Source organism: Oculina patagonica, chromosome 13 (genome assembly GCF_052425735.1).
Source record: "Oculina patagonica isolate OP01 chromosome 13, crgOcupat, whole genome shotgun sequence".
In the NCBI taxonomy this organism is placed as follows: domain Eukaryota; kingdom Metazoa; phylum Cnidaria; class Anthozoa; order Scleractinia; family Oculinidae; genus Oculina; species Oculina patagonica.
The window spans coordinates 20,703,640-20,728,121 of NC_135770.1; the positions used below are offsets into that span (position 1 = coordinate 20,703,640).

The following is a 24,482-nucleotide window of genomic DNA, read 5'->3' on the forward strand; positions in this document are numbered from 1 at the left end:
ATTCTGCAACGGAACTTTGGAGGGTCGCTCGTTTCGTCAGGCTTGCCCATTAAAAAAACGAAGACTTTAAAGGAACTATGTCATGGACAGCTCATCTTGAAAAAACTGGCAAGTTTTTCAAGTTTGTCGTTCGTTATTCAACTTAATCTTTGTCAGTCGAAACCATCCTTGTTTATTTTCAAAAACAGGACACAAACAGCAAAAGGGAAGTGAACTTTATTTATCTCGCTTTTAACCCTATCTAGAACGGGGGGAGGGGGGGGGGGGGAAGTGTCCGCGCTGACTTTGAACGCTAATAACTTTTTCAATATTCAACCAAACGCTGCCTAACTTTGCGACTTTTTCTAAAATTTATCTGGGAACTTGACGTCGCTATAGCAACGGCATTTTGACTGGCACGTTTTACCAAATTTGTAATTTTCGTGTTTTTATTAATGAAAAATTACTTTAATGCAATTGTTTTCACCTTTTTACGGATTTTAAGTACAGTTTGATTGATTTTGAGTACTCTGCAGTAATGCTGGGCGGTTTTCTGACGTTTTGGAAATATTTCGAAATCCAAGATGGCGGATCCAAGATAGCGGCTGTTTTGACATTATGATGTAATTGTCTTGTAATATGACGTCATCATCCCACGTGACGTATACCAAAAGTTAGATTTTCGGGCACACTATATAACCTGTAAGTTTCATTGTGATCGCTTAAATATTCTGGAAGTTACGGAGGGGGCCGGAATCCCCCCACCCCCCCCCCCCGGGCTGAAAAGATCCAAAAAAGTGCGGTCTGAATAGGGTTAATAGATAACACTTCGGGATCGGAAGTACTAACTCATTCCTATGAATTAAAATATTCCTTTGGGAAATTAATACATTTTTTTCTTGATGGGTAACAAAAATTCGGAAGAGAGTGCCTCCATTGTCTTAGTATTTTACTTTAACAAGCAAAGTAGTCGAGAAAACGACGAATTGAAACCGCGTTTTCTCCATGAATATCAAAAATGTGTACATATCAAAGTATCGTTAATATTTTTCCCCTTTAACTGAAGTATTTCTCGTGCGTTCATTGGTAGAGAGCTGCGATCGACGTGACTATAGACCATGAATCTGATAAAGCTAGAAGTGCAACGGGACCGCTATGAAATTCTGGCGATTCGGAAAATTGTCATCCTCAGAGACCCAGGGGCAGTTAGTGGGGGCGACGGGCAGCTTATCGGCACTTTGTCTTAATACCGAACCAGTTCCAGAAGCGTATGAACTCCTTCCTCCTGATTGGCCACAAAAATATTTTTGTGGCCAATCAGCGACGAGGACCGGCCAGGAGACTCTGATGTCTTCTTAAGTAGTTTTCTCCTTCGATCGGCGAAGTTGCTTGACACGTGCAACGGAGAGACTTTGGATAACAGTTTCAGAAACAATATTCAACGATGCGTAAGAGATCGCCAGCTGAAACCAAGGCGAAAGGAAACAAACACTCATCGATACATTTTCACGGCAGCCTTAGTGAAGGTACGGTGAATTTTTATAGCTAAAACACGATACATGACATTTACTTTTCCGGCTAGGCTATTACAACGTTGATTGCTAGTCGATCGCGAGTAAACAACGTAAAGCTTACATTTTCTTTTTCGATCGTTGAACAACTTCTGAAACTCTTCACGATTTGGAATCTCCGTTGCACGGGTCACGCAACTTTGTCGATCGAACGTGGGATCGGCGAGCTGCACGCACTTTGCTTCCTTGCTTTCGAGTCGAACCGAATCACAATGCAAACCGATTTTCAGCAAGCGCTAAAAGAACGTTTGTCATTGTTCCCTGTTGAAAAGCTGAAAGCAGAGCAAAGACTCATTATAGAGAAAATTGTAGCGAAAAGAGATGTTTTTGGACAATTGCGTACGGGCTATGGAAAGAGCCTAACCTTTCAGCGGTTGCCTGGGATTTTCAAAGCGTTGAATTAATATATAGTTAACACATATGACTTCCTTGGTAAACCCAAAAAATCGTTATTCAGTGTCCGTTATAGTGGGATTGATTTTATTCAAATCTTCATTGAATGGTTTTTGCTTGGACTTGACTAGAGAGTCTGTATTTGAGCAATTAACGCCAGTGTTCATATAAAACAGATCAGAGGCTATCTGCTCACGCTCTTCTTGGTAAATTTCGAAGGGTTCTTTGAAAGAAACAAAGAAACACCCCTTATGCTGCATCATAAAAGAGAGGTCCATGTTAGGTTCCTCCAAACCCTGTTAATCGAGTCCTCCGTACACATTTCTACCGAAACCTATGCTTAGTGTCGAGTTCGTTTTTTAGGCACTAACTTCTACTGACAACAAACCGCAAACCCGGCCATATATAAACAATTAAAGTCGCAAACTCGCATATAGAGCAGTTTTCAATTGAGTGTAGTAAAACCAAAACCAAAGTAATTACTCCGACCAATCACAAAGGACACAGAAAATCCAGTGAACCAATCAAAATTCAAAGCAAATACATGTAGTTGGCACAAAGCGCGGGAAAACCTGCGCGAGCGAGTCACGATTGGTTTTGGTTTTACTCCTGATTGGCCGAGAAAGTGGCGCGAAATTTTTAAACCAATCACTAAGCGCAGTGAACGCAAAACCAAAGCAAACGCAAATTACTTTCGACACTCAAGTGAAAATCGCTCTATTAGTTAGTTACCTTGTATTTTCTCTGCTTCGATGCTTCAAATGACTTGTAACTTAATTTTAGTTTACATGATATTGTGTTCTTGTAATGATATACTTGTTTCGTTATTCCAATTCAAGTGTCTTTTAGAGGCAACTAATGAGTGGTCTGATAGTTACAAAACTTACGACAGGTTAACCATTGGCATGATCGAAACGTTGCCACGCGAAAATACCGGGAATAAATCCAGCTAGTGGCAAGGTATTAAAGGTATAAGGAAAAATCACTTAAGCGCAACGCAAGTACACAAGCTGTAATGCACGACCTTGTTTCACTCAATTTTTATTTTGCCCGGTCGTAACAAGTTATAATTATGAGTCAAAATTTGTCCCTTGTTCAGAGCTAGATGTATCTGTAGTTTTATCTCTAAATGATTGTTTCAAGCCTTATCAGTCTGTTTAGGCAAAAATTGTTTACCTTGTCGTAAGTAACTTGATTAAAGAAAAACTCAGTCAACCGCAACACCAGTAGTACAAGAAGAAACGCACGATTTTCTCTTAATTTTCTTTGCCTTGTATTTTTCTTAGTTTCGAAACTAACTGAACTGAATGACTTCTAATACCCTTTCAGTTTACATGATATTGTGTTCGTGTTAAAATATACTTTTATTCGGGACTCTAATTCAAGTGTCTTTTAGAGATAACTAATATAAAAAACCAAAAGCATGATCATGTTCATGCCTGATACAAAAACAAAACGGAATTAATTGCTTCAGATAACTTCCATGGTAAACCCGCAAAACCGTTATTCAGCCACCATAATAGTAGGATTAATGTCACCAATCTTCATTGAATGGTTTTTGCTTGGACCTGACTAGAGAAACTGTATTTCAGCAATTAAGGCTGGTGTTCATATTGAACAAATCAGGTTCTTAAGCACGTTCCGCCCTTTATGAATAAGTGTATATATACTTTAACCTAGCAACAACAAAAGTGAGGGTTCTCCTAACTGGCACGTGCGTTTTAACACTAAGACTCAATCGAGCAGAATCACAACTCCACGTTTTTAAACGTCAGCAAGGCGCTTTATAAAAAAACTATCTTGCCATGCTCTCCCATTCTTACAAACTTATCAAGAAATCTGTAAGGGTTAATTACTTGCGAATGAAAACGTGTGATTTGTAACTAGTTTGTAAACCCACACATATAGCTCCATTCCCCGAAAACCATGGCACCAACATATTTTAAATGCATTATTGACTTATATTGGCTGTGTTTATAGCTATATTGTTATGAATCAGACGCTGCTAATACCACCTCAAAACGTTGTCATCCTTTTGTATGACGTAGGCACCTGCGGTCAGAAAAAAAAATAAACATTTTTTTTATTATTATTTTGAGTGCGCGTATTAAACGTGACGTAAAAGGAAGTCAAACGTTATAATAGAATACACAGGCAAGAAGTGAAGTTATCTAACACAGAATTCTTATGAATTGATGGCAAAGATTGTGCCTATAGTCCTTTGCCTGATAATATGCAGGTTTTATCAAGGTAAGCGAAACAAAATTAACTTGAAACTATTTTTAATGATCGTTTTATCGTAAATCTGTAAAAACAACGGAATTAAGAGCAAAATGACAGCTCACTAAGGCTTCCTTATCTGTAAAATCCTTGGTTGGCCTGGCGTAAAACTGGGTCTATTTTGAAATCTTAATAACGTACTGAAGAATGGAGTAGGAAATTACAATTACGATCTAAAAATGGCCCTTGTTCATAACCAGATACATCTGTAGTCTTTTCTCTAAATTATTGTTTCAAGCCTTATCAGTCTGTTTTAGCAAAGATCGTATACCTTGTCGTAAGTTACTTGATAAAAGCAAAAATCAATCACCAAAACACCGGTAGTACATGCTGAAACGCGCGATTTTCTTTTAATTACTTGTAATTTTCTCTGTTTCGAAACTTACTACGAATTTTACAAGACATTAAAATGTCTTGTGATTCGTTTTCAGTTTAGATGTTACTGTGTTCTTGTAAAGATGTACTTTTTTTCGATATTCCAATTCAAGTTTTCTTTTAGAGATAACTAATATAAGAAACCCTTCTCAATTTATACGCACGCATCTTAAAGCAAAACCAATAATGTCATCATGTTCATTGCTGATAGGGAACCAAAGCGGAATTAATATATAGTTAACACAGATAACTGGCTTCCTTGGTAAACCCGAAAACTTCGCAAAATCGTTATTCAGTGTCCGTAATGGTGGGATTGTTTTTATTACAATCTTCTTTGAATGGCTTTTGCTTGGACCTGACTAGAGAGTCTGTATTTCAGCAATAAAGGCTGGTGTCCACATTAAACAAATCAGAGGCTATCCTTACACGCCTATGCTTGGCAAATTCCGATGGCTTCTTTGAAGGAAACAAAGAAACACCCCTTATGCTGCATAATAAAATAGAGGTCCATATTAGGTTCCTCCAAAGGTTCCTCGAGCCCTCCGTACACATTTGTACCGAAACCTATGCATAGTGTCGAGTTCGTTTTTAGCCTTAACTTCTGCTGACAAGAAACCCCAAACCCGGTCATATATAAACAATTAAAGCCGCAAACTCGCATATATCATTCTCTGACATAAAACCCCATACGCATTCCTATTAAATAATAAAAGTGCAGTTAAGATGTTGTTTTATTATTTTTTTTTCGTGAAGTTCAATATCAGCAACGGTTCTTTCAACTGGAAGTGGCTTGATAAATATATTGAGTCCCAACTTGTGAGAGGCTAACCACTGGCATGATCGAAACGTTGAACTCGAAAATACCGGGAATAAATCCAGCTAGTGGCAAAGTATAAGGAAAAATCATTTAAGCGCGGAACACGTACACGAGCGGTAATGCACGACCTCGTTTCACTTGATATTTTTTTCCTTCTCCCTAAATTAAATGAATTCCATTATTTAGTGATAGTCCTTTTGTTTCGAAGTTTTAAAGTGCTGAGACTGCAACCCAGCGCCCTTTAGAAATGCCTACGAGGGCAGTTAATAAAAATGTACAGTGCATATCCCACAACAGAGCCAAGAACGTGAAAAATGTCCGGCTTCGTGCCTTAGCTTTCGATTAGCTTGGAGTGACGATTACAGCACGTATTAATCTCAGTTACAACCTGAGACCGAGGCGACCTCGCATAAAATCCATTTTGTTAGGACACTTTGCCAAGTGTAAGTTATCTTTCTGTATTTCCCTGGACACCTGCGGCTATACATCAACTATTCAAAAATATGTTTCTTTAATATGATGTATAAGGGAATCACGGAGAGTAATTAAATCTTGTGCTGTGATGGCAAAACATAGGCCTCTAGGTATCTGCCTGATAATTTGTTAGTTTCAACAAGGTAGGCAAAGCAAAATCTTCTTGATAGAAGATGTAAGCTGTAGTATAATTGAAAATTATCTAAAAAGGGATACCAGGTTTAAAACTAAGCGAAGTCCTAGCCTTATTAGTATGGAGGTGCGTGCTTGTTGCATCCGTTTTACATTGGATGTGAAATATCGACTTCATGACCTTTTATTTATTAAGCGGCAGTTTTCATGAATAAATTTAAAGTAGCATTAGGGACTTCGCAATGTCAAGCCTAATTCGTAGATCGCAAAGAAGGCATACATAGGAAGAAATAGAAATAAAAAAATAAATCAACAGACAAAAAAATCAAAGAAGCAAAAAGTTGAACAGCTTTAAACATCGGTTATAATCCTTAGGATATCTGGGAAACCAATTGAAAGCTCCTAGACTAGACGACTTTCATCAAATTTGAAAGTTATGACGCATTTTTTAGTAAAAGTCGGTAACAGGATTTTTCTTAAGTAATTTGACCTGCTGAAAACGAAAATGCTTGTTACCAAACATTCTTTTGCGATCTTCAGTCTGAAAATGACGTCACAAAAACGGCACCTAAAATGACGTCATTGCACCGTTAACCCTAACCATAACTTCCAGAATATTAAAGCAATCACAATGAAACTTAGATGATATATAGTTTGTCCGAAAATCTATCTTTTGCTATACGTCACGTGGGATGATTACGTCACATCACGTGACAATTACATCATAATGTCAAAACAGGCGCCATCTTGGATCCGCCATCTTGAATTTCAAATTTTTTTCCAAAACGTCAGAAAATCGCCCAAAATTACTGAAAAGTACTCAAAATAAATAAAACGGTGCAAAACAAAAAACCTAAAAAGATTTTGTGGTCTATTAATGAAATCAATAGAACACAAAAATCACACATTTTGGAAAATTTTCCTGTCAAAATGTCATTGCCATTGTAATGTCAAGTTCCCCAAACAACAACCTATCCTACCAAATTACTCCCAGATAAATTTTAGATAAATTCACAGAGTTGGCAGTGTTCGGTTAGATCTTGAAAAAGTTATAAGCGTTCAAAGTTAGCGCGGTTACTTCCCCCTCCCACCTTCCCCTACAGGTCTGGATAGGGTTAACTTTGTGGATAAAAATAGGTTCTAAGCCGTATGCACTATATTTGCATCTTTTTATACCAAATAAATTGCCTCCAACCTAGTTCCTTCCTTTTTTTTAGAATAGGCCACAGAAAGCATTCCAGGCAACCTGTGGCGTCATGTAATGACGCCATAGATAGCTTGCCATTTAACTACACAGCGGCAGGTTAATTGAAATGCTGAATGAGAACTATAATAAATACTGTCGACTTTATAGGCTGTTCAACTGTGGCTAAAAGTTAAAGAAACAACTGAGATCTATACCTCTACCGTTATGGAATCTTCGTTGGGTCTATAAAAAGTAACGGTTTCATTTAAAAAACTGCGAACACATTCCTTGGACGTTTCGCTATTAGAAAATAGTCATTTACATCTTTGCCTTATACTTACTCATATTGGCGGTGTTTTTGCTTCAAATATATCTTAGAAGAAATAAAAATACTGAACAACCAGCTTTATAGACAATGATAGGGCTTTTAAGTTATCGAAAGTTGGAGCGTTATTCTTGTGCATCATGTCCCAGAATTTCATCTTTGACGATTCATCTTGCTCCTGTCAAGACACAGTTTCCAACCTTTTGCACCACAAATTCTCTCACCTGTTTTTGCTTTTTTTGACCAAGCTCTTTGGTATTTAACAGCGACAGATCGTTCGTGGCAATGCTATAAAGTCAGGTTTGATTTTCTGGTGGCGAAAATACTTATAATTACTTAAGGATGGCGAGCAATTAAGATTCATCCTTCTTGCCCCAATCTTTCCTACCAGTAGTAGACTTGTACATTGCGGGAAATTTTCTTGGCTCAATCCAAACATTGTGTGTGTAATATCAGCAATCTGTGAAAGGGGATTATAGAACAGTGCCTACTCAATGCTGATTACTTCTTGGACATGTCCACGATCCCTCCTCCTCTTTCCCTATCTCATTTAGCCATTCAAGACTGTGATCAGCACTGACCTGGCTGAATTTGCTTGCATTCCATTTGAAAAGGAAGTTTCCCTTCATATGGCAACATCGGGCGGAAACTTGCAAGTACTGTACCATATCCCCTCTCTATGAGCCCGTGTGAGAATTAAGAGGATAGAGTCCATTTCCATGAAGTTCCAACAAAACGTGAAATTGACCTTTTCTTCGGATCTTTGTGTTACAAATTCGTCGTCAAGGGTATATTTTTCTTTTCCAAAATTTGTAATTTTTGTGTTCTATTAATGAAATTAAGTTAACATTAATGCAATTATTTTCACCTTTTTAGTTTTTTTGCAACGTTTTATTTATTTTGAGTACTTTTTTTAGTAATTTTGGGCGATTTTCTGACGTTTTGGGAAAATTATGAAATCCAAGATGGCGGAACCAAGATGGCGCCTGTTTTGACATCATGATGTAATTGTCACGTGATGTGACGTAACCATTACACATGACGTATTATAAAAAATAGATTTTTGGACATACTATGTATCCTCTAAATTTCATTGTGATTGCTTTAATATTCAGGAAGTTACGGATAGGGTTAACGGTGTAATGACGTCATCTTAGGTGTCTTTATTTGTGACGTCATTTTGAGACTGAAGATCGCAAAAAAATTTTTGGTAACAAGCATTTTCGTTTTCAGCAGGTCAAATTACTTAAGAAAACTACTGTTACTAACGTTTACTAAAAAATGCCCCTTCTTTTTTCTGAGAATGACTTTACGCAAATACCGACTAGTCTATCCGGTTCCTGCTTAAAGTAGAGCGGTGTCAAAATTTCAAAAACCTGCTCATAGCAGTTGGCGTGTTTCCATAGTTATCGATCTTTTCGGAACAGGTGAGCAGAAACGACCTTGCTCAAATTTTTACCCAAAGCAAAGTTGTTAGCGTAAAACACCCAGTGTAAAATGTTGTCTGCCATATTAATATTCTTTTCCCATAAATAAAAGGAAAGTGTAAAACACAAACACACACACATACACACACACGCACACACAAAACAAGAAAAACAAGTAGATTTGTTGCTAAAAAGGTAGCAACAAATAGGGATGCCGTAAAGATTTTTTATGCTTAATGATAAACCGTAGACTACATTGGTCGGAAGAGTTTCGTTATAGTATTTTTTTTATGATAAGGGCAACAGCGGAAGACGTTATCCGCCATGATGTTCCCGTCACTGAAAAAGTTCAGGATAAGATATTTAAAACTGAGAACATTGAAGGACCATAAACATGAACGTCATCTCAATTAATTAACTCAAGGTGCCTTTACAACACACTAAATTGGAGTACTACGGTGTATAACCTGATAAGCCTCCCTCTTATTGTCCCTCGCGAAAAGTGCATGTCTTATTCTTGGCACTCCTCGCTTGGAGCGAAAAAAAAAAAAAAATCGACAAAAGACTTAAACTCGGGGAAATTTATTGGAATTGGTAGTCAACTATATTTATATATGGCGACCGGTGAGCGAGTGGCAACCTCCTCCAATGGAAAACGATTTTTTTTTCTCGGGAAGCATTTTGTAGGTTTGTAATATTGGATATTATTATTCAAACTTTTCGGCAGAATTTTTTTCCTGTGATGTTTCCGAAAATCATTCTAAAAGAAAGAACTGTGCATTATAAAAAAATACTTTTAAAATAAGGCCCGATAGAAACGTCGCGTTGCTGTTTTTGGTTGGTTTCCTCAGAAACGAAACGTTATTGTTTTGGATTCGATGTGAACTATTTACACAGCATGTCTACTATCCAAACAGAAGAACGCTCGTTACCACAATGTCAACACGTTGTGCTGAAGGCGAACAAACTCTTTTTTCATGTTCTTCAAATATCGAAAGGATAATCCTCAGCAACCCCAAAAAGTATTGAAATTTTTTAGCAACTAAAATGCTTTTAAAGTTCGAATAAAGCGATGTATTGGCGAAAACTGAATATAAAGCGAGCTGTTTGCGTGTTTACTAGTACTTGAAATTTTAACAGACATCACGTAAGACACAAAAGTGGCGAAAAACGTCTTAATTCACGAGTATTTTTTACTACAGTTTACTTAAATCAAACAAACACTTTTTTGTTGATAAAACTTTGGTTAAATTTTAAGACACATGCAGTACTGTATTGATTAAACATTATTGGGAAAAGTCAGCCGCATGTAACTTATTTAGCTGATTTAATTAGCAACGCACTGAAAGTGTAGACATTTGACGGAACTGCAAGGAATTTTAGCTTTCACGAAGGAAAATACCAAAAGAATTCGCTTTTGCTTATCATATTGGCATAGTCAACGTATTTCCGCAAGTCGCTCTAACGATATGAGGAATGATAGTCCAACTGTAACTGAATAATTTAGATGATAGCTAGTTCGGGCGGTTTATTCCCGGATTTATTTAAAGCAACTTACGCGCTTTTGTTTACACGCAGCTGAACACGAAAATAGAAACAATAGATCAATCACCTTGCAAAACCAGTTATTCTCGAGCTCATGCATTTGACTAAATTCCTTGTCTTCCGCATCAAAACGAGTTTTCTCCAATTCCTCACAATTTAACCCAACCTTGCCAAAACTGGTTTGCCCAACACCCAAGGGACCAATATATGATGCTGTTATTGGTTATTTCTGTTGTTAATCCAATTATCCTCACTCCCAAGGGAAATACACACGCACCCTGAAAACAACTAGGATGCCCTTGGGCATCCCAAAAAACAAATAAAAAAACATGTGAATGTTGTCATCCATTATCGATCTGGTCGATTTAAAGACTAGTCGGACTTATTTTAATGAAGCAACAGCTTTGCGGGATCACTGTAGTTAGAAAATGTGAATTAAAATACTTGATTTACACGCAGATTTTGAGCTTGTGTGGTGTACAAACATAGGAATGATCAAACAACATTATACTGCTATGTTCTCGCATAGGTACTTAATAACTATACTTGTACTTTACTCTCTGCATTTAAAACACTTCATTTCCATTTGTTTTCGTTTGTTTCTTTAGGAGCGGTTTCAGGTGGGCCTGCTGATCCAAATCAAGGTATCTGTCTGATGCAAAACTTATTTTATTAGTTAGCACAATACAATTTACAAATTGTCACATCTACGTGGACAGTCACTTACAATGAAATAAGGGGAAAGTTAGTGCATTGTCGCATAACTGCCAGAGTACGGCGATTGCAATACACAACATTATGTGCTTATAAATCTCATATGAATCATTTGTAGCACATTGCAACTTTTAACAAAATGCAGCCATCATCATCATCATCATCATCATCATCATCATCATCATCATCATCATCATTATCATCATCATCATCATCATCATCTGATGATAATGATGACGAGAAGAATCCGCTGCTACGTTGATGACACTCTAGTCAGGATGCCAGATCTGACAGCAGGTACAGCTTTTTTGGATACCTTGAACCACGCCCATAGCGCTGCGAGCTTCACTTTTGAGGTAGAGGAAAAGGTTGAGGCAGGTTCTAAATCGCGCGCCATGTGTCAAAACAAAGGTTTATGTTAAGCCGACAAACACAGGCTTACTCCTGCACTATCACAGCCATGTGATATACTCGTCATATACTCGTCACCATGCTTGATCGCGCTCATCGGTTATCATCATCTTGGGCCATTTCTAAGAAGGGTGTGAACGCTTGAGAGGAGTTTTCCGTAAGCTGAGGTATCCGAATCACCTTATTGACTCCGTCATCAACAGGTTTATCACCTCGAGAGTCGCAGCGGACCAGCCTAGACAGCAAGCTGATCATTCGGATAGTTATCCCATATAAAGATCAGGATGCTGCAGTGTCAGTCAAACGACAACTTAGAGATCTTAGCAGCAAGGTGCGAAAGACCATCCAACCCTTGTTTACCAGCCGCAAGCTTAAACAAGATCTAAGCCCAAGCCTAACATCGTAACCCAGCAATGTGTTGTTTATTTCAGTTGTTTAAAGTGTATATGACATGAAAAATATTTTCTGTTTATTTGAAAGGCCTTTCGAAATACAGAAGAATGGTGTTTTTCTTTTCGAAATATCTTTCTTCGTTTCGGAGATATTGATTTGTATTATGCAAATTAGGTCAGTGATGACGTCACAAGATTTGACTCTAAAAAGTGCGATGCAGGTTATGTCGGGTACACAAAGGGCCACCTTCACACGCGCGGTAAGGGGCACCGTCAAAAGGCGTCATTCATATACAAGCATTATTCGAAGGAACATAACATTGCTGTTCCGATCAATTTCATATCACGCTTCAATGTAAATATATAGATTTAGGCAAGCCTAAAAGCGGAGTTCCCAGTTATTTCCCCTTAATAATTTTTTAGACTGTTTTTTATTCATGTTATTTTCTTTATATACGATACGTATCCCTTTTTACCATGAACAACAGCACCAAATAAGAGTTAAAAAATCGATCAATCAAAAATATCATTAGTAGTCTATGCATAACCTTGGTTCTAAAGATACACTCGCAACTCTCAAAGTTAAACAAGAACAAAGAAAGGGTTGCTCTAGAACATATCCATACCCCCATCATAACTGGTATGTTACAGCTGTACATAACAAAACTGGAACGTTTTGCATGTAGCTTCCCCCCTCCCCCAAATGGGGGCCCTATACGATGGAATGGTGACAATGACAGTCTTATTATTGCCTAAGGGACCGGTCATTATTTATGTAGAGGGGGGAGGGGGAGGGAAAAAATATGTTGGAAAGATCAAAATTTCGGTAAGGCCCCCCCCCCCTCCAGGCCATGTAAGTAGCAAGTGACCCCTGCTTCTTTATTATATTTACGTGATGACCCCCCCCCCCTTCACCTCATATCTCCCTTTATATGCCTTAAGTAATTATTAAATGCATGTTACATACAATCTTAATTGCACACTTGTTCTGGATACTCTTTCAGCAATAGGGCAAATTTTGGATGAGTTATGTGTATAGCAAAAATACCTCAATTATTAACTCCTTAACTTTGGAAGTGATAGTTTTTACAAATTATGCTCTCATGGTGAACACAAATGTAATACCGGTAACCATGCAAAATATAATTCTTTTCCAATGATTTTCCTTAAGTGTAAAAGAACTACTTTCTTGTTGTTATATCATGTGTTATTACTTCTTGGGCTATTGCAGTGATAATCATTTTGTAAAAAGAAATAATTGCAGTCAAACCAGATATTAAAGCAGATAGGTCTGGATTCTTTATTTAACTAAAACTTGAGATAACAATGGAGTTTAGAGTGCAAACAGTATTTCTGTAAAATACAAATCACTAAAGTTGTACATAATAGTGGAGTTTAAACAAAAGAAAACAATAGAAATTATAGCATAAAATTGTACAATTTAGCGTCACTGTTTCACTTATAGTGTTTGCACTCTTCTATTTAACTGTTTTACCCAACTCAAACTGCTGATCCCCCTAAATCTTTATAAAATATTTTAGCCCCCCCCCCCTCTTGCCACTCTGAAATAGCCTTGACCCCCCCCCCCCTCTACATAAATAATGACTGGTCCCTAACACCAAAAATAACAGCTTCCTGCTAGCAAACTCAGTAAAAGGTAGTGGCAAGCAAAATATTGACATTCCAGATGTCATTCTGCCAAATAGGGTCCCCAAAACGATAACACCTTTTTCCTTTACGAGTCCCTTTGCCCTTAGCTTTATTACATGTAAACTTAGCAAAAATTCTGGAGAGGCATAAATACTGTTTGTTACATGTAGTTCTAAACTCAGGTATAGATTGCTTGGCAAAAATTTTACCATGCCATTTTACCATTTTACCAGGCATTAAGAGATTGATGGAATGTGTATCTCATTATCATAATTATTGTTCTTTGCAGTGTGGGCACTGGGAATTAAATGTTTAGGTAGCATGATGATTTTTTTATGTACATGATTGTACCTTATCTGGCTTTATTTCATCAACTTTAAAATTACACCTGTCCTTATAAATAAATTGTATTCTACAGACAGTACATTTGTACATGCAATGAAGAATAAAATATAATAATCTGATTGTTCATTTATCTCTTTCTGTGTCTGCAACTCTGTGGAAATTCTGCTACCCGTGTTAACCCTGAAAAAGGCAAAAAAGACATAAGATTTGTTGATGATCATTGGCATCAAATGAATGTTTATAATTTTAAATTAGCTTAAATTGTTCAGAACACTCTGCAGATGCATAAAAAAGAGATATATTTTTCCAATTTTTGCCTGGGCCAGGGACTGTGTTGGGGGATATGTTCAGAAACAAAAAAATCCTTTGACCTATTGAAGGCATAAATAGTGCTATCAAAAAGACCTGGCATATAACTAAGCTTTGGTGGGTGTTTTGGGGTCAATCACTGGCTAAAATTCATGATTTCCCTATTAAATGAGGTGTCTTAAGACTCTTACATGTATATTGCTCTCTGACAGGTGCTGTTGAAAGCACTGTGATTAATTCCACGAAAGCTTACATATTCTCCCCTTTCTTAGTGATGTAGCTAAGAAAACACTACGCTGGCTCATCAACAAGCCCAACTGTGAAATTTCAGCTGAGTTAAAATTCTATTTCTTTATTCGCCTAGTACCACAACAAGACAATTTATGTTAGGTTAGGGCTTAAGCTTACATGTAGATATTAAGATTAGCTGTTAACAAGCGGAATTTGAACAGGTCAATTTGCACTTCTCCCACAAAATAATTACAAGTATTTCAGTAATTTGTCGGGTCAGGTAGCAGATCTTGTTGGGTTTTTTTGCCCTCCTACCCCTCCCCCCATCCCCTCTTTTCTTGAACAATGAAAACATTACATTTTGTATGTATATTTACATGTGCGGTTACATGTAAATTGTGTATATTAAATTCCAAAATAGGAACCATGATTTTAAGGAAACATTAACTTACCAAGCAGTTAAAACACTTATCATTTTTCAAACCCCAAAATTTTACACTTAAAAAACAAGTTTCATGCTCTAATGTAGATTCACATAAACTAAACTCTGTCATAGAGCATTTAGAGAAACAAAGGTATAAACTGACACTAATGTAATGCTTACCTTCATCATCACAGACATTAACTGCACCCCTTGAATTCCTGTTTTCCCTCACTAAAAACAAAATGTACACAATATCAAAAACCCATAAAAGGTATGGAAATCCTAATATAGCAAGTTTTAGAAATGAAACAGATTTGCTTATATGAAATTAATGATAAACTCAAACTGCCTCTTACAACCTCCATAAATACCGGTCACTCAATTAACCTCGCAAACCTTGATGTACATGAACATTTGAATGTAAATGTATTTTAAATTTGCTTTAAATGATATGTTCCTCATTGCAGACAGGCACATTTTAAACTTTTTTTTTATTTCAGGATCGAAAACTAACCTGCTACTCTTGTAGAAAAAATAATTCAGGCAAAAATATCTGATTAGTCACTGCTTTAGGCTGGAAAACTTTGAAAGGATTAAAAAATTGTACCAGTCACAACCATCAAGATAGCAATGCTAATAGCCACAATTCCCCTCTGGTTGTCCGGGGCAAGTAGATTTTCCTGTCAAGCAATTAATTTTTCATGCCTGCTTGCATAATGGGTAAAGGCCCAGGCATATCATGATCATCTGACTACAAGTTAATTATACAGTCACAAGTTTGCTAATACATAGTGTCACATGCACTGTCCTAGGCCAACAAAATTTGAGAGCTGCTTGTTGACCACAGGGCAAACTCGAATTTTTTTCCAAGTCCTTATCCTATATTATAACTGATCAATTTGGTTGTTATAACATAAAAAAGTTCATGATCTTACACATAACATATTAGTGCTTTTTTCTCTATTGTAATTTACAAGAATCCAGGCGTAGTCAATCGATAGAAATTGATATCTCAAATCTGTCGATACAATCGATATCTATTGATATGAATCACAAATTGATAATCGGTAATCGATAACAATAGAACTCACAGAAAAAAATATTATCGATTGTTATTGATTGAGAAAATCGATGAAAATCGATACTACCGAAACAGGTAGAGCGCAAATTCAAAAACATGCGTAACGGTTGTTTTCGGCGACAAACGGCAACGATCTGCGTCACGTGGCTTTGCTTGTCAAATGAAAAAGGTAAACGCACATGGTTACATTCCTTTGCGTTCTGACTTCGTTGTTTGTGCCAAAAACAACCATTACGAATGTTTTGGAATTTGCGCTATACCTGTTTCGGTAGTATGTGGTCCTCGGGCCGCCATCAGCAATAATCATGTCGATTATACTGCCTCTTAGGCTGTCATCGATTGGTTTTCCTGATATAAATGTCCTGCCTTTGCTGTTTACAGAGAACACCATCATCGAAAGCTTCATTAAATGTTGAATGAAACGTTCAGGAATGTGACTGTGTATGTTGTGGTTTAATTTTGTTTTTGGTTTAAAATTTTTCAAACCAGTTTGGTTTTTATTTTTCATTGTCTATTCATTATCATAATCTGAAACAAAGGGAAATAAAAATCAAACTGGTTTGAAAAATTTTAAACCAAAGATAAAATTAAACCACAACATGTACGTTCACCTTTTTTCATTTGACAAGCACAGCCACGTGACACAGATCGTTGCCGTTTGGCGCCAAAAACAACCGTTACGAATGTTTTTGAATTCGTGTTCTACCTGTTTTGGTAGTAGCAATCGACAGTAATCAATAACAATCACTTATACCAAGGAGCCCCTGGAGGTGTAAATGTATATTCATTTTAAGGTGATTCCCTAGTATTACATTGCGCATCCTTGCTTACTGCGCAGAATTTTACGCGTAATAAGCACGCGCAGATAAACAAAATGGTGGCTTTTTTCTATGCGGCTTGGCTCGCGCGAGAGAGAAATCATCATTTTCTCGTAAACGAGTTCGGTGACCTAGATCATTTTTAGTTCGAAATCATGTTAGTTCGAAAGTAGCGATCAAGTTCTTTCTATAAAAAAAAAAGAACAGATCAATTTCTATGGCAGAATAATACATTATCACCGAAAAGATGCACTTTCAGCAGTATTCGCAAAAAAAATATAAAGGAAATATAAGGAATTATATGGTAAATACAAGGTCTTCCTGCTCCTAAACGAATACGGTGACCCCCCTTTTTTAATTCAAAATTTAACTTCCCTTAAGGTAAACAAACAACTGGCAAAGTTTAGTTGGATATCTATGAGCAGTTCTATTTCTAGGGAATTACCTTAAAGATATAAATAACAACTCAATGCATTGTAGGATGAGCTCTTCGGCTCATATGCAGCTATCTTTTTACAACTATTATTATCATGAAGATGACTGTTAGAGTGGAAAAGTAGTAGCAATGTATCATTTTCAGTGATAACGCCTGAGCAATGCAAAACTTCTGACTAAAGCTGTGTTCACACTTGGCTGAAACAAGACTATAGTCTGATCAGTTTTCACATGAGCCGGCACGTTTGGGCAAATCATTTGAAAAAAATCATTTGAAAAAAATTATGTAAGAATTATTGCCATAGCTGAGCACTAGATGGTCACTTTCAAAGTTATTGCTTCAATAATCGGTGAAGCTTTTGCTTTGGGTATGTAGCTAAAACTGCCATGTACAGGTTTTATGATATATACTGTAGAATTCTAAAATGCTTTTACATGTTGTGATTTCCTATTGTAAAAATTCTTTTGTAGGAATTACCTGCTATTGACATACCAAAACTAAATCTGCAAAATCCATCACTTAAACTTTTATTTTTACATGTGCATTACATGACCTGCAATTTTTAATCAACATGGCTTTTGAAACATACAAGTAGTCCATTTGGAAAGGGTAGTGATTGATTTCTTTCACCATTTACACAGTCACTAATTCCACCCGTTTCTTTTGTGTGTGTGTATGTCTGTGTGTGTGTTCAAGTGTTTGATCTCCCTCAATAATGTAGATTGCGATATGAAACAACCAGCTGAGGCTAAATACACTCTTCAAATGTCTGCTCACTTTTAGGGCAGTTCCAGAAAATATCCATATACCCACCCCAAGGATGCCTTTGGAAATTCCAAGGGGGGCTGGTTGGGTTAAAAAGGCAAAGTTATTACTGAAGGGAGAGTACAGGGCTTAACTAAAAATTCCAGGGGGCAGAAGAATTCAAAAAATTATCCTTGAGAGAAAAGTTGATTAACGTCTGCCATACAGGTCGATAATCACAGTACCGGTAAGTATTATACTAAAGCAGAACATATGAAAGTAATTAAAAATATTGCAAAGATAAACAAATTTTGAATACAGACTTCTGTACTATTTCATATCAATGGCATTTTGATTTGTTTGCACTTGACTTTGATGTTGAGGTATGATTTGAAAAACACAAAAAAAGTGCTGTGACCAGCAAGAAAATAAAAATAACTGCAGTACACGTGACTAACTCGTTTGTATAACATGTATATCGACTGTACATGCCGAACAAGCCAAAAGCAAAACTAGCAAACCTACAAACGTGATATAAATAACAACTCAATGCATTGTAGGATGAGTTCTTCGGCTCGTATGCAGCTATCTTTCTACAACTATTATTATCATGAAGATGACTGTTAGAGTGGAAAAGTAGTAGCAACCTAACATTAATTATTTTTCAGTGATAACGCCTGAGCAATGCAAAGCTTCTGACTAAAGCTGTGTTCACACTTGGCTAAAACAAGATTAGTCTGATCAGTTTTCACATCAGCCGGCACGTTTTGGCAAATCATGATCGAATTATGTTTATTCTGAAGCATGCATGATTGGAACAACCTCACAAGGTAGTTTCAATCATGATAAGACGAAACACATGTTCAAAATGGAGAGAAAGCGAGTACCCAAAAAATCCAAATTGAAGCCTACTATAAGACCATATGTTAAGAATAGTTGAAATATCTTTTTTTGGTTTAAGGGGACAAGATTTATTAATTGTTAATGGCATAAATTAAACAACCAAGCATGTTTCAAACTGACATGTGATTTGCACAATGCATTAACTAACATGTTAAGGTGAAGCATAAAAATTATTTTGTTGAAACATTTTACTTGAAACATGTTTCAGGTTTAATGTGAACACAGCTTTAGTTAACACCAATGTTACCTTGTATGGGTAAAAGGCTAACGTAGTGAAGCTCAAAAATGTACCCAAGCACAAGTGGCTGTTGGTGGTTGGTGTTGCTGGTGTTAGGCAAAATATCAGATGGATTTACTGGACAAATCAGTGATTCATTTTCACGACCAAGACTACTGACAACACGAATAGCAGTGCTGTAGTAGTTTGCTGCAGCTTGTAACATCAAATGATCACCCCATGTGCCATCTTTTGCCATGCTTTCCAAGTAATCACGCCATGTTGGGTGTCTATCATGATCAACAAAGCGGAATAGATGTGTTCCATTGGGCTGCAAGAAAAAATTATCACGTTACCATAAATGCTCTATCAATCCCCTGGGGTGATCACTAAAAATTACACTATAATGATACATGTGTATATATATTTATTCGGTTATAACGCGCACTCGGTTATAAGACGCACTCTAAACTTGGCAACTTTGTCATGCTGTTTCCAAACTGAAAATTTTCCAAAAACACTCGGTTATAAGACGCACCATGAGTTGGAGAGTTGTAAAGATGCGGTGATCAATTTAAGGACAGTCCTTCTTACAGAATTTGAATGATTGAACGTTGTTCATATTCCTTGGCACAATCTTCGAGTAAAAAGGTAACATTTCTTGCTAAAAAAGACGTAAATCCACTTGACCTAAAAGTCTTTCCATCGCTTCGAACTTAGCTGCTTAGTAACCTGGCAGATGTGTAGTTACCAGTGACCACTGAGTTTGTAGCTTGGTTACCAAGTTCTCAAGCATGCTTCGTATCGCTTCTACTTTGTTTATCGAGTGGTTTTGAAAGATTCTCAAGCTTTTTTGGTGTTTTCCCTGTCTTCTAAAGTCATTTCCAACATTCCACGCTTAAAAAGGTTTGTTTCAAATGAGTATTCTTGATTTTATTTGCCTGTTTCAACAAAATGCTGGCATAGACACGCGTTGCTAAAACTTGTTTATACGTGACAATAAACTTTACATTGAAACTTGCTGTTTCTTATATCTGTTTTCTTGTTCTAAAAGTCAATGACCAACATTAAGTGTTTTCATTTTTCTTGTTTTATTTGTAAGTTCCGGTAAAATGGCGGTCATAAGATTTTGTTGGGCGAAAATACCCGGCTATAGGACGCACCCCAATTTTGGCATAAACTTCCCACAGAAAACAGATTTTCCTTGAAAAAACCGTGCGCCTTGTAACCGAATAAATAGGGTATATATGTACTACATACCGGTGAAAAAGTGGACATTATTACATATACAAGTTTTCATACATAAAAGGTTTGATAGATTATAAGAAAATTATACAGCCTCCATAATTAATCTCCAGGCGTAGTCAATCGATAAACCGATAATCGATAACAATCAATAGGAATCGATATCAATCGAAGATTGATATCGATTTCCGATACCACTCGATAGGAATCGATAAAGAAAAAAACTTGTGAGTTCGATTGACATCGGAAATCGATAAGGATTGGTTTATCGATTGCTATTGATTGTTATCGATTTTTATCGGAAGTTATTTATGTCAATTCCTCATGTTAAACATGGACACGATGTTGTTTTATGGGTGTATTGAGTTTTTCAATCGTGGATATGTAATGCAAATATTACCAAACTTGTACTAAAAGAACAAGAACAATATGTAGCGGTGCGCAACCCTCTAGTCTCGCTATAACAACGTCATAAATGCATTGTATGAAGCAAAAAGATGGAATCATTTGGGAGGGCTACAATGTCCGTGCATATAATTATTGGATCGAGTTGAACTTTCACCTACGCAAGAACTGAATGCCATAATGGAGAAGCAATCGACAGCGCTCTGACCGCTGCCTGGGTTGAATGGACCCCGAGAATCTTAATGAAAACATTCTGCCTGGACCCCAGACTGGACTTCGGCAGGACTAGATGCTGAATTAATAAAATGTTTCACCATTTAAACGCCGGTGTCGTATTGTTTTACTAAATAGTAACGCCATCTTTAGAATATGTTTGAAACGAATACACCTCCAGAGGCTTCTTGGGATTAGTGATTGTTATCGACTACTGTCGATTGCTATCGATTATTATCGATTTTCTCAATCGATAACAATCGATAATAATATTTTTCTGTGAGTTCGATTGTTATCGATTACCGATTTCAATCGATATCAATCACCGATTGATATCGATAGATATCGATTGTATCGATTGATTTCCGATATCGATTTCTATCGATTGACTACGCCTGGTAATCTGTACTCATGTTAAGAACATTTGGCTCAAAGTGCAAGAAAAACAGATTTCAGGGAGAACAAATTATTTTTTTTAAAGCTAATGGGCTTTACTCAAGTTACAATACAATAGTTATACAAACCTACAAGTCGACTTGTAGCAGATTACTAAGAACTACAGTGATTCGCTGAGCAAAATCTGAGCAACTTAAATAATTACTTTCGTATTTCTTGATCTAGAATGCCTCGATATTTATTTCAAAAAACCATTGAATTATGTAAAAAATGTTAAAAATAGCTTATTTGAACATCTTATAATTTTCACTTTCCCCCCTTCTTTTTAATACTGAATACACTGCTTTTTATTCAGATAAAATAAATGAATGTGAATGCTCTCAAAATGCATCAGAATGTAGGAAATGCATCCAAAAAGGCCAAATTTTGTACAATTTTCTCAGAGTAGCACCCCCCTCCCCAAAGAAGAAGGTCATGACTTATAAAAATAATTTACTCTAAAGCTGTTGCTGCATACTCTGATATTTATTGAAAATCCTGTAATAATTCAGTACTACCACCCTCACCCAATTTGCAATGTTGTGTAGAATGAAACAATGACATCACAAAATGGGTACCTATTTTTCAACAATAAGTACTAAAAGGGCATATAGCACTCTTTATCTCAAAGCAGTGATAATTGCCACATAATTCCCAAGAATTTGTCTGGCATTATGACTAGAAAAAAAAATAACAATGTGACTTGTAACTGTGACTTAGGCTCGACTTACAGATCACTGACTTACCAAGTTGGAGTTTTCTGTAAGGAATTTAACTAAGTTGACTCTCAGTTCTTCTGCTGAAATTTTGACTCCTTTCACAATTTCCAGTTGCTCTGCCAGCGCAAAAAACATACAATTTCCCAATCCTTGATTGTCAGAAATTATAAATCCTTCATCTAATGCAATCCTTTGCAAATCCTTTGATCTATGCAATTTTTCGGCATCGCAGAGCTGTTGCTGCACTACACCTGTAGGCAAACAAAACACATTAATCAATTTTGATTATTGTTTGTCTATTCCCATGGAAATTTGACATTGTGGTCTAATCGACAGTTTAGTCTCTCCTGAACAACTACAACATGCTGCTTTTTGTAGTCTATCTAGCATGTTTGGATGTACATGTAAGAACAAATTAAAATTATAAATGTTAGATGTCTCATAGTCCCATGGGGTTGACTGGATTTTTCTAATACAGACACTACCAATTATGTTTGTTTGTCCATGTTGTCAGTTGCATGCACGAATGAACAGATACATTACAGATAAAATGAGATCCACAGATTATTTTAGAGCTGTAGATTATGTAAGACTAAATTAAAATCCCTCAGTCCCCCTAGTCCCCAAGGGGGTGAACACAGTTTCACTTTTAAAATACACTAAAAACACAGGAGTAAGAACCTAACATAGGCTAAAATTTGCAAATTAGATACCATTTTAACCTGTTAAGCCTAAAATTTGGAAACAGCTAGGTTCTTAATTTCTACAACTGATTAGAAATGTCTACTTTGGGGAAAATAATTTGGACAAGACATTACTGTACATGTATATAATGTTATGTTCTGAATGATTAGTGCTTCATTTTTACATAAACACTATGTGGTATGCAGATTTTATATAAGAAAAAGGCCGAATACCACAAGAATCTCTATAACAACAATGAAACTTTTCTTCAGAAATCAGTTAAGAACCTATTAAGAACTTAATTAGCCTAAATGTGTGTTAATAACCCTTTATGTAATAACCTATTTAGGCTAATTTTAAAAACAATAGGTTCTTACTCGCGGGTTTTTACTGTATACTGACAGATGTCATGCTGTTCTTTCTTGTTGTTATTCTCTTAGAGGAAAACAATGGCTCCAAAAAAAACAAGAAATGAATAAGACTAAATTATTTTATAACGTAACTTTTAATACTCACATTCTCCAATACGTCGCTCGTTTTGTTTCGGAACTCTCTTTCTTTGTCTTTCTTTCTCGCGTTGCTCCTCGCTACTTTCTTGCCTCTTTTGCCGGGCTCTTTCACGCTCTCTTTGTCGTTGTTGTTCGCTACTGTTTTGCCTCTTTTGCCGGGCTCTTTCACGCTCATTTTGTAGCTGTTGTTCGCTACTCTTTTGCCTCTTTTGCCGGGCTCTTTCACGCTCATTTTGTAGCTGTTGTTCGCTGAGTTTTGCCTCTTTTGCCGGGCTCTTTCACGCTCATTTTGTCGTTGCCCTTCGCTACTTCTTTGCCTTTGTTCCCGGGCTCTTTCTTGCTCCTTTGCTCGTTGTTCTTTGCTGCTGTGTCGCCTCCTCTCTCTTGCTCTCTCCCGCTCTCTTTCACGTCGCAGGTCGCTTAAACCCCGTCTCCCCGAAGTTGAATTCCCTCTACTCTCGTTTGTCAACATCGACACAACAAGAGATTAGGACAAATAATTTTTTCTCGAGTTTTAAGCTTCAGACTGGCTGAATAAACGTATTGAATCTAGAGACTCAAGTCGTTTTGAAACGGCTTCTTTGCAAAATTGAAAATCTTTGCCTACTACATTTTCCCGCCAACAAACGCGGGCTCCCCAGACAAACTCGTCCCCAGTCCTAATCAGGGCGGACGGACGGACGGACGGACGGACGGACGGAAGGTCACGTGACTACCAAACTTTTTCGGCTTGACGGGTTTCAGTTTATCTGCTTTGTCCGCATGAACCAATGGGGCTCCGCCTTCGGCGCCTTCGGCGCCGTGCGAGCTCCGCTATTAAAAAATGCACGAACAAATTTTGCTACCTTGTTAATGAAATGTTTTGTATTCAAGATCTCAAACCAACACTGAATGTACAGACCGATCAGTTTCTTCGTGCTAATGTATTCATGTAATTAACTTGGCACTATTTATGCAAATTCGCTTTCAACTTATCCTTTTGAATTCACAAACCGCCTTTTTATCACTAAATATGTAACCTTGATAATGGAGCACGATGCACCGAAACGTCGTCGTTTATAATTATTTCTTGTACCTGTTTCATTATTCACTT

The 24,482-nt window shown here is 36.9% G+C and overlaps 1 protein-coding gene across 2 annotated transcripts; it reads right to left on the minus strand.

Annotated features, from left to right (window-relative positions):
* Positions 1 to 13,609: 13,609 nt before the first annotated feature.
* Positions 13,610 to 24,207, minus strand: LOC144634248 (OTU domain-containing protein DDB_G0284757-like). 2 transcript variants are annotated; one of them, XM_078493151.1, is made up of 5 exons: positions 23,397 to 24,207; positions 22,224 to 22,447; positions 19,210 to 19,510; positions 15,161 to 15,211; positions 13,610 to 14,196 (listed from the first exon to the last, which is right to left on the minus strand). In XM_078493151.1, the coding sequence occupies exons 2-5, from the start codon at positions 22,329 to 22,331 to the stop codon at positions 14,144 to 14,146; spliced, it is 513 nt and encodes a 170-aa protein (XP_078349277.1). In that variant the 5' UTR covers positions 22,332 to 22,447; positions 23,397 to 24,207; the 3' UTR covers positions 13,610 to 14,143. The 2 variants fall into 2 exon arrangements, with proteins under 2 accessions (XP_078349277.1, XP_078349278.1); XM_078493152.1 differs by lacking the exons at positions 22,224 to 22,447; positions 23,397 to 24,207 and adding an exon at positions 19,718 to 20,103.
* Positions 24,208 to 24,482: the final 275 nt, after the last annotated feature.

Bases quoted from the DNA above. Each gene is read 5' to 3' on its own strand.
- LOC144634248 (XM_078493151.1), bottom strand. From the start codon at position 22,331: ATGTTTTTTGCGCTGGCAGAGCAACTGGAAATTGTGAAAGGAGTCAAA. The intron at 19,511-22,223 runs GTAAGTCAGTGA...TTTTTCTTGCAG, and splicing joins TTACAGAAAACTCCAACTTG to CCCAATGGAACACATCTATT. The intron at 14,197-15,160 runs GTAAGCATTACA...TGCCTTTTTCAG, and splicing joins TAATGTCTGTGATGATGAAG to GGTTAACACGGGTAGCAGAA.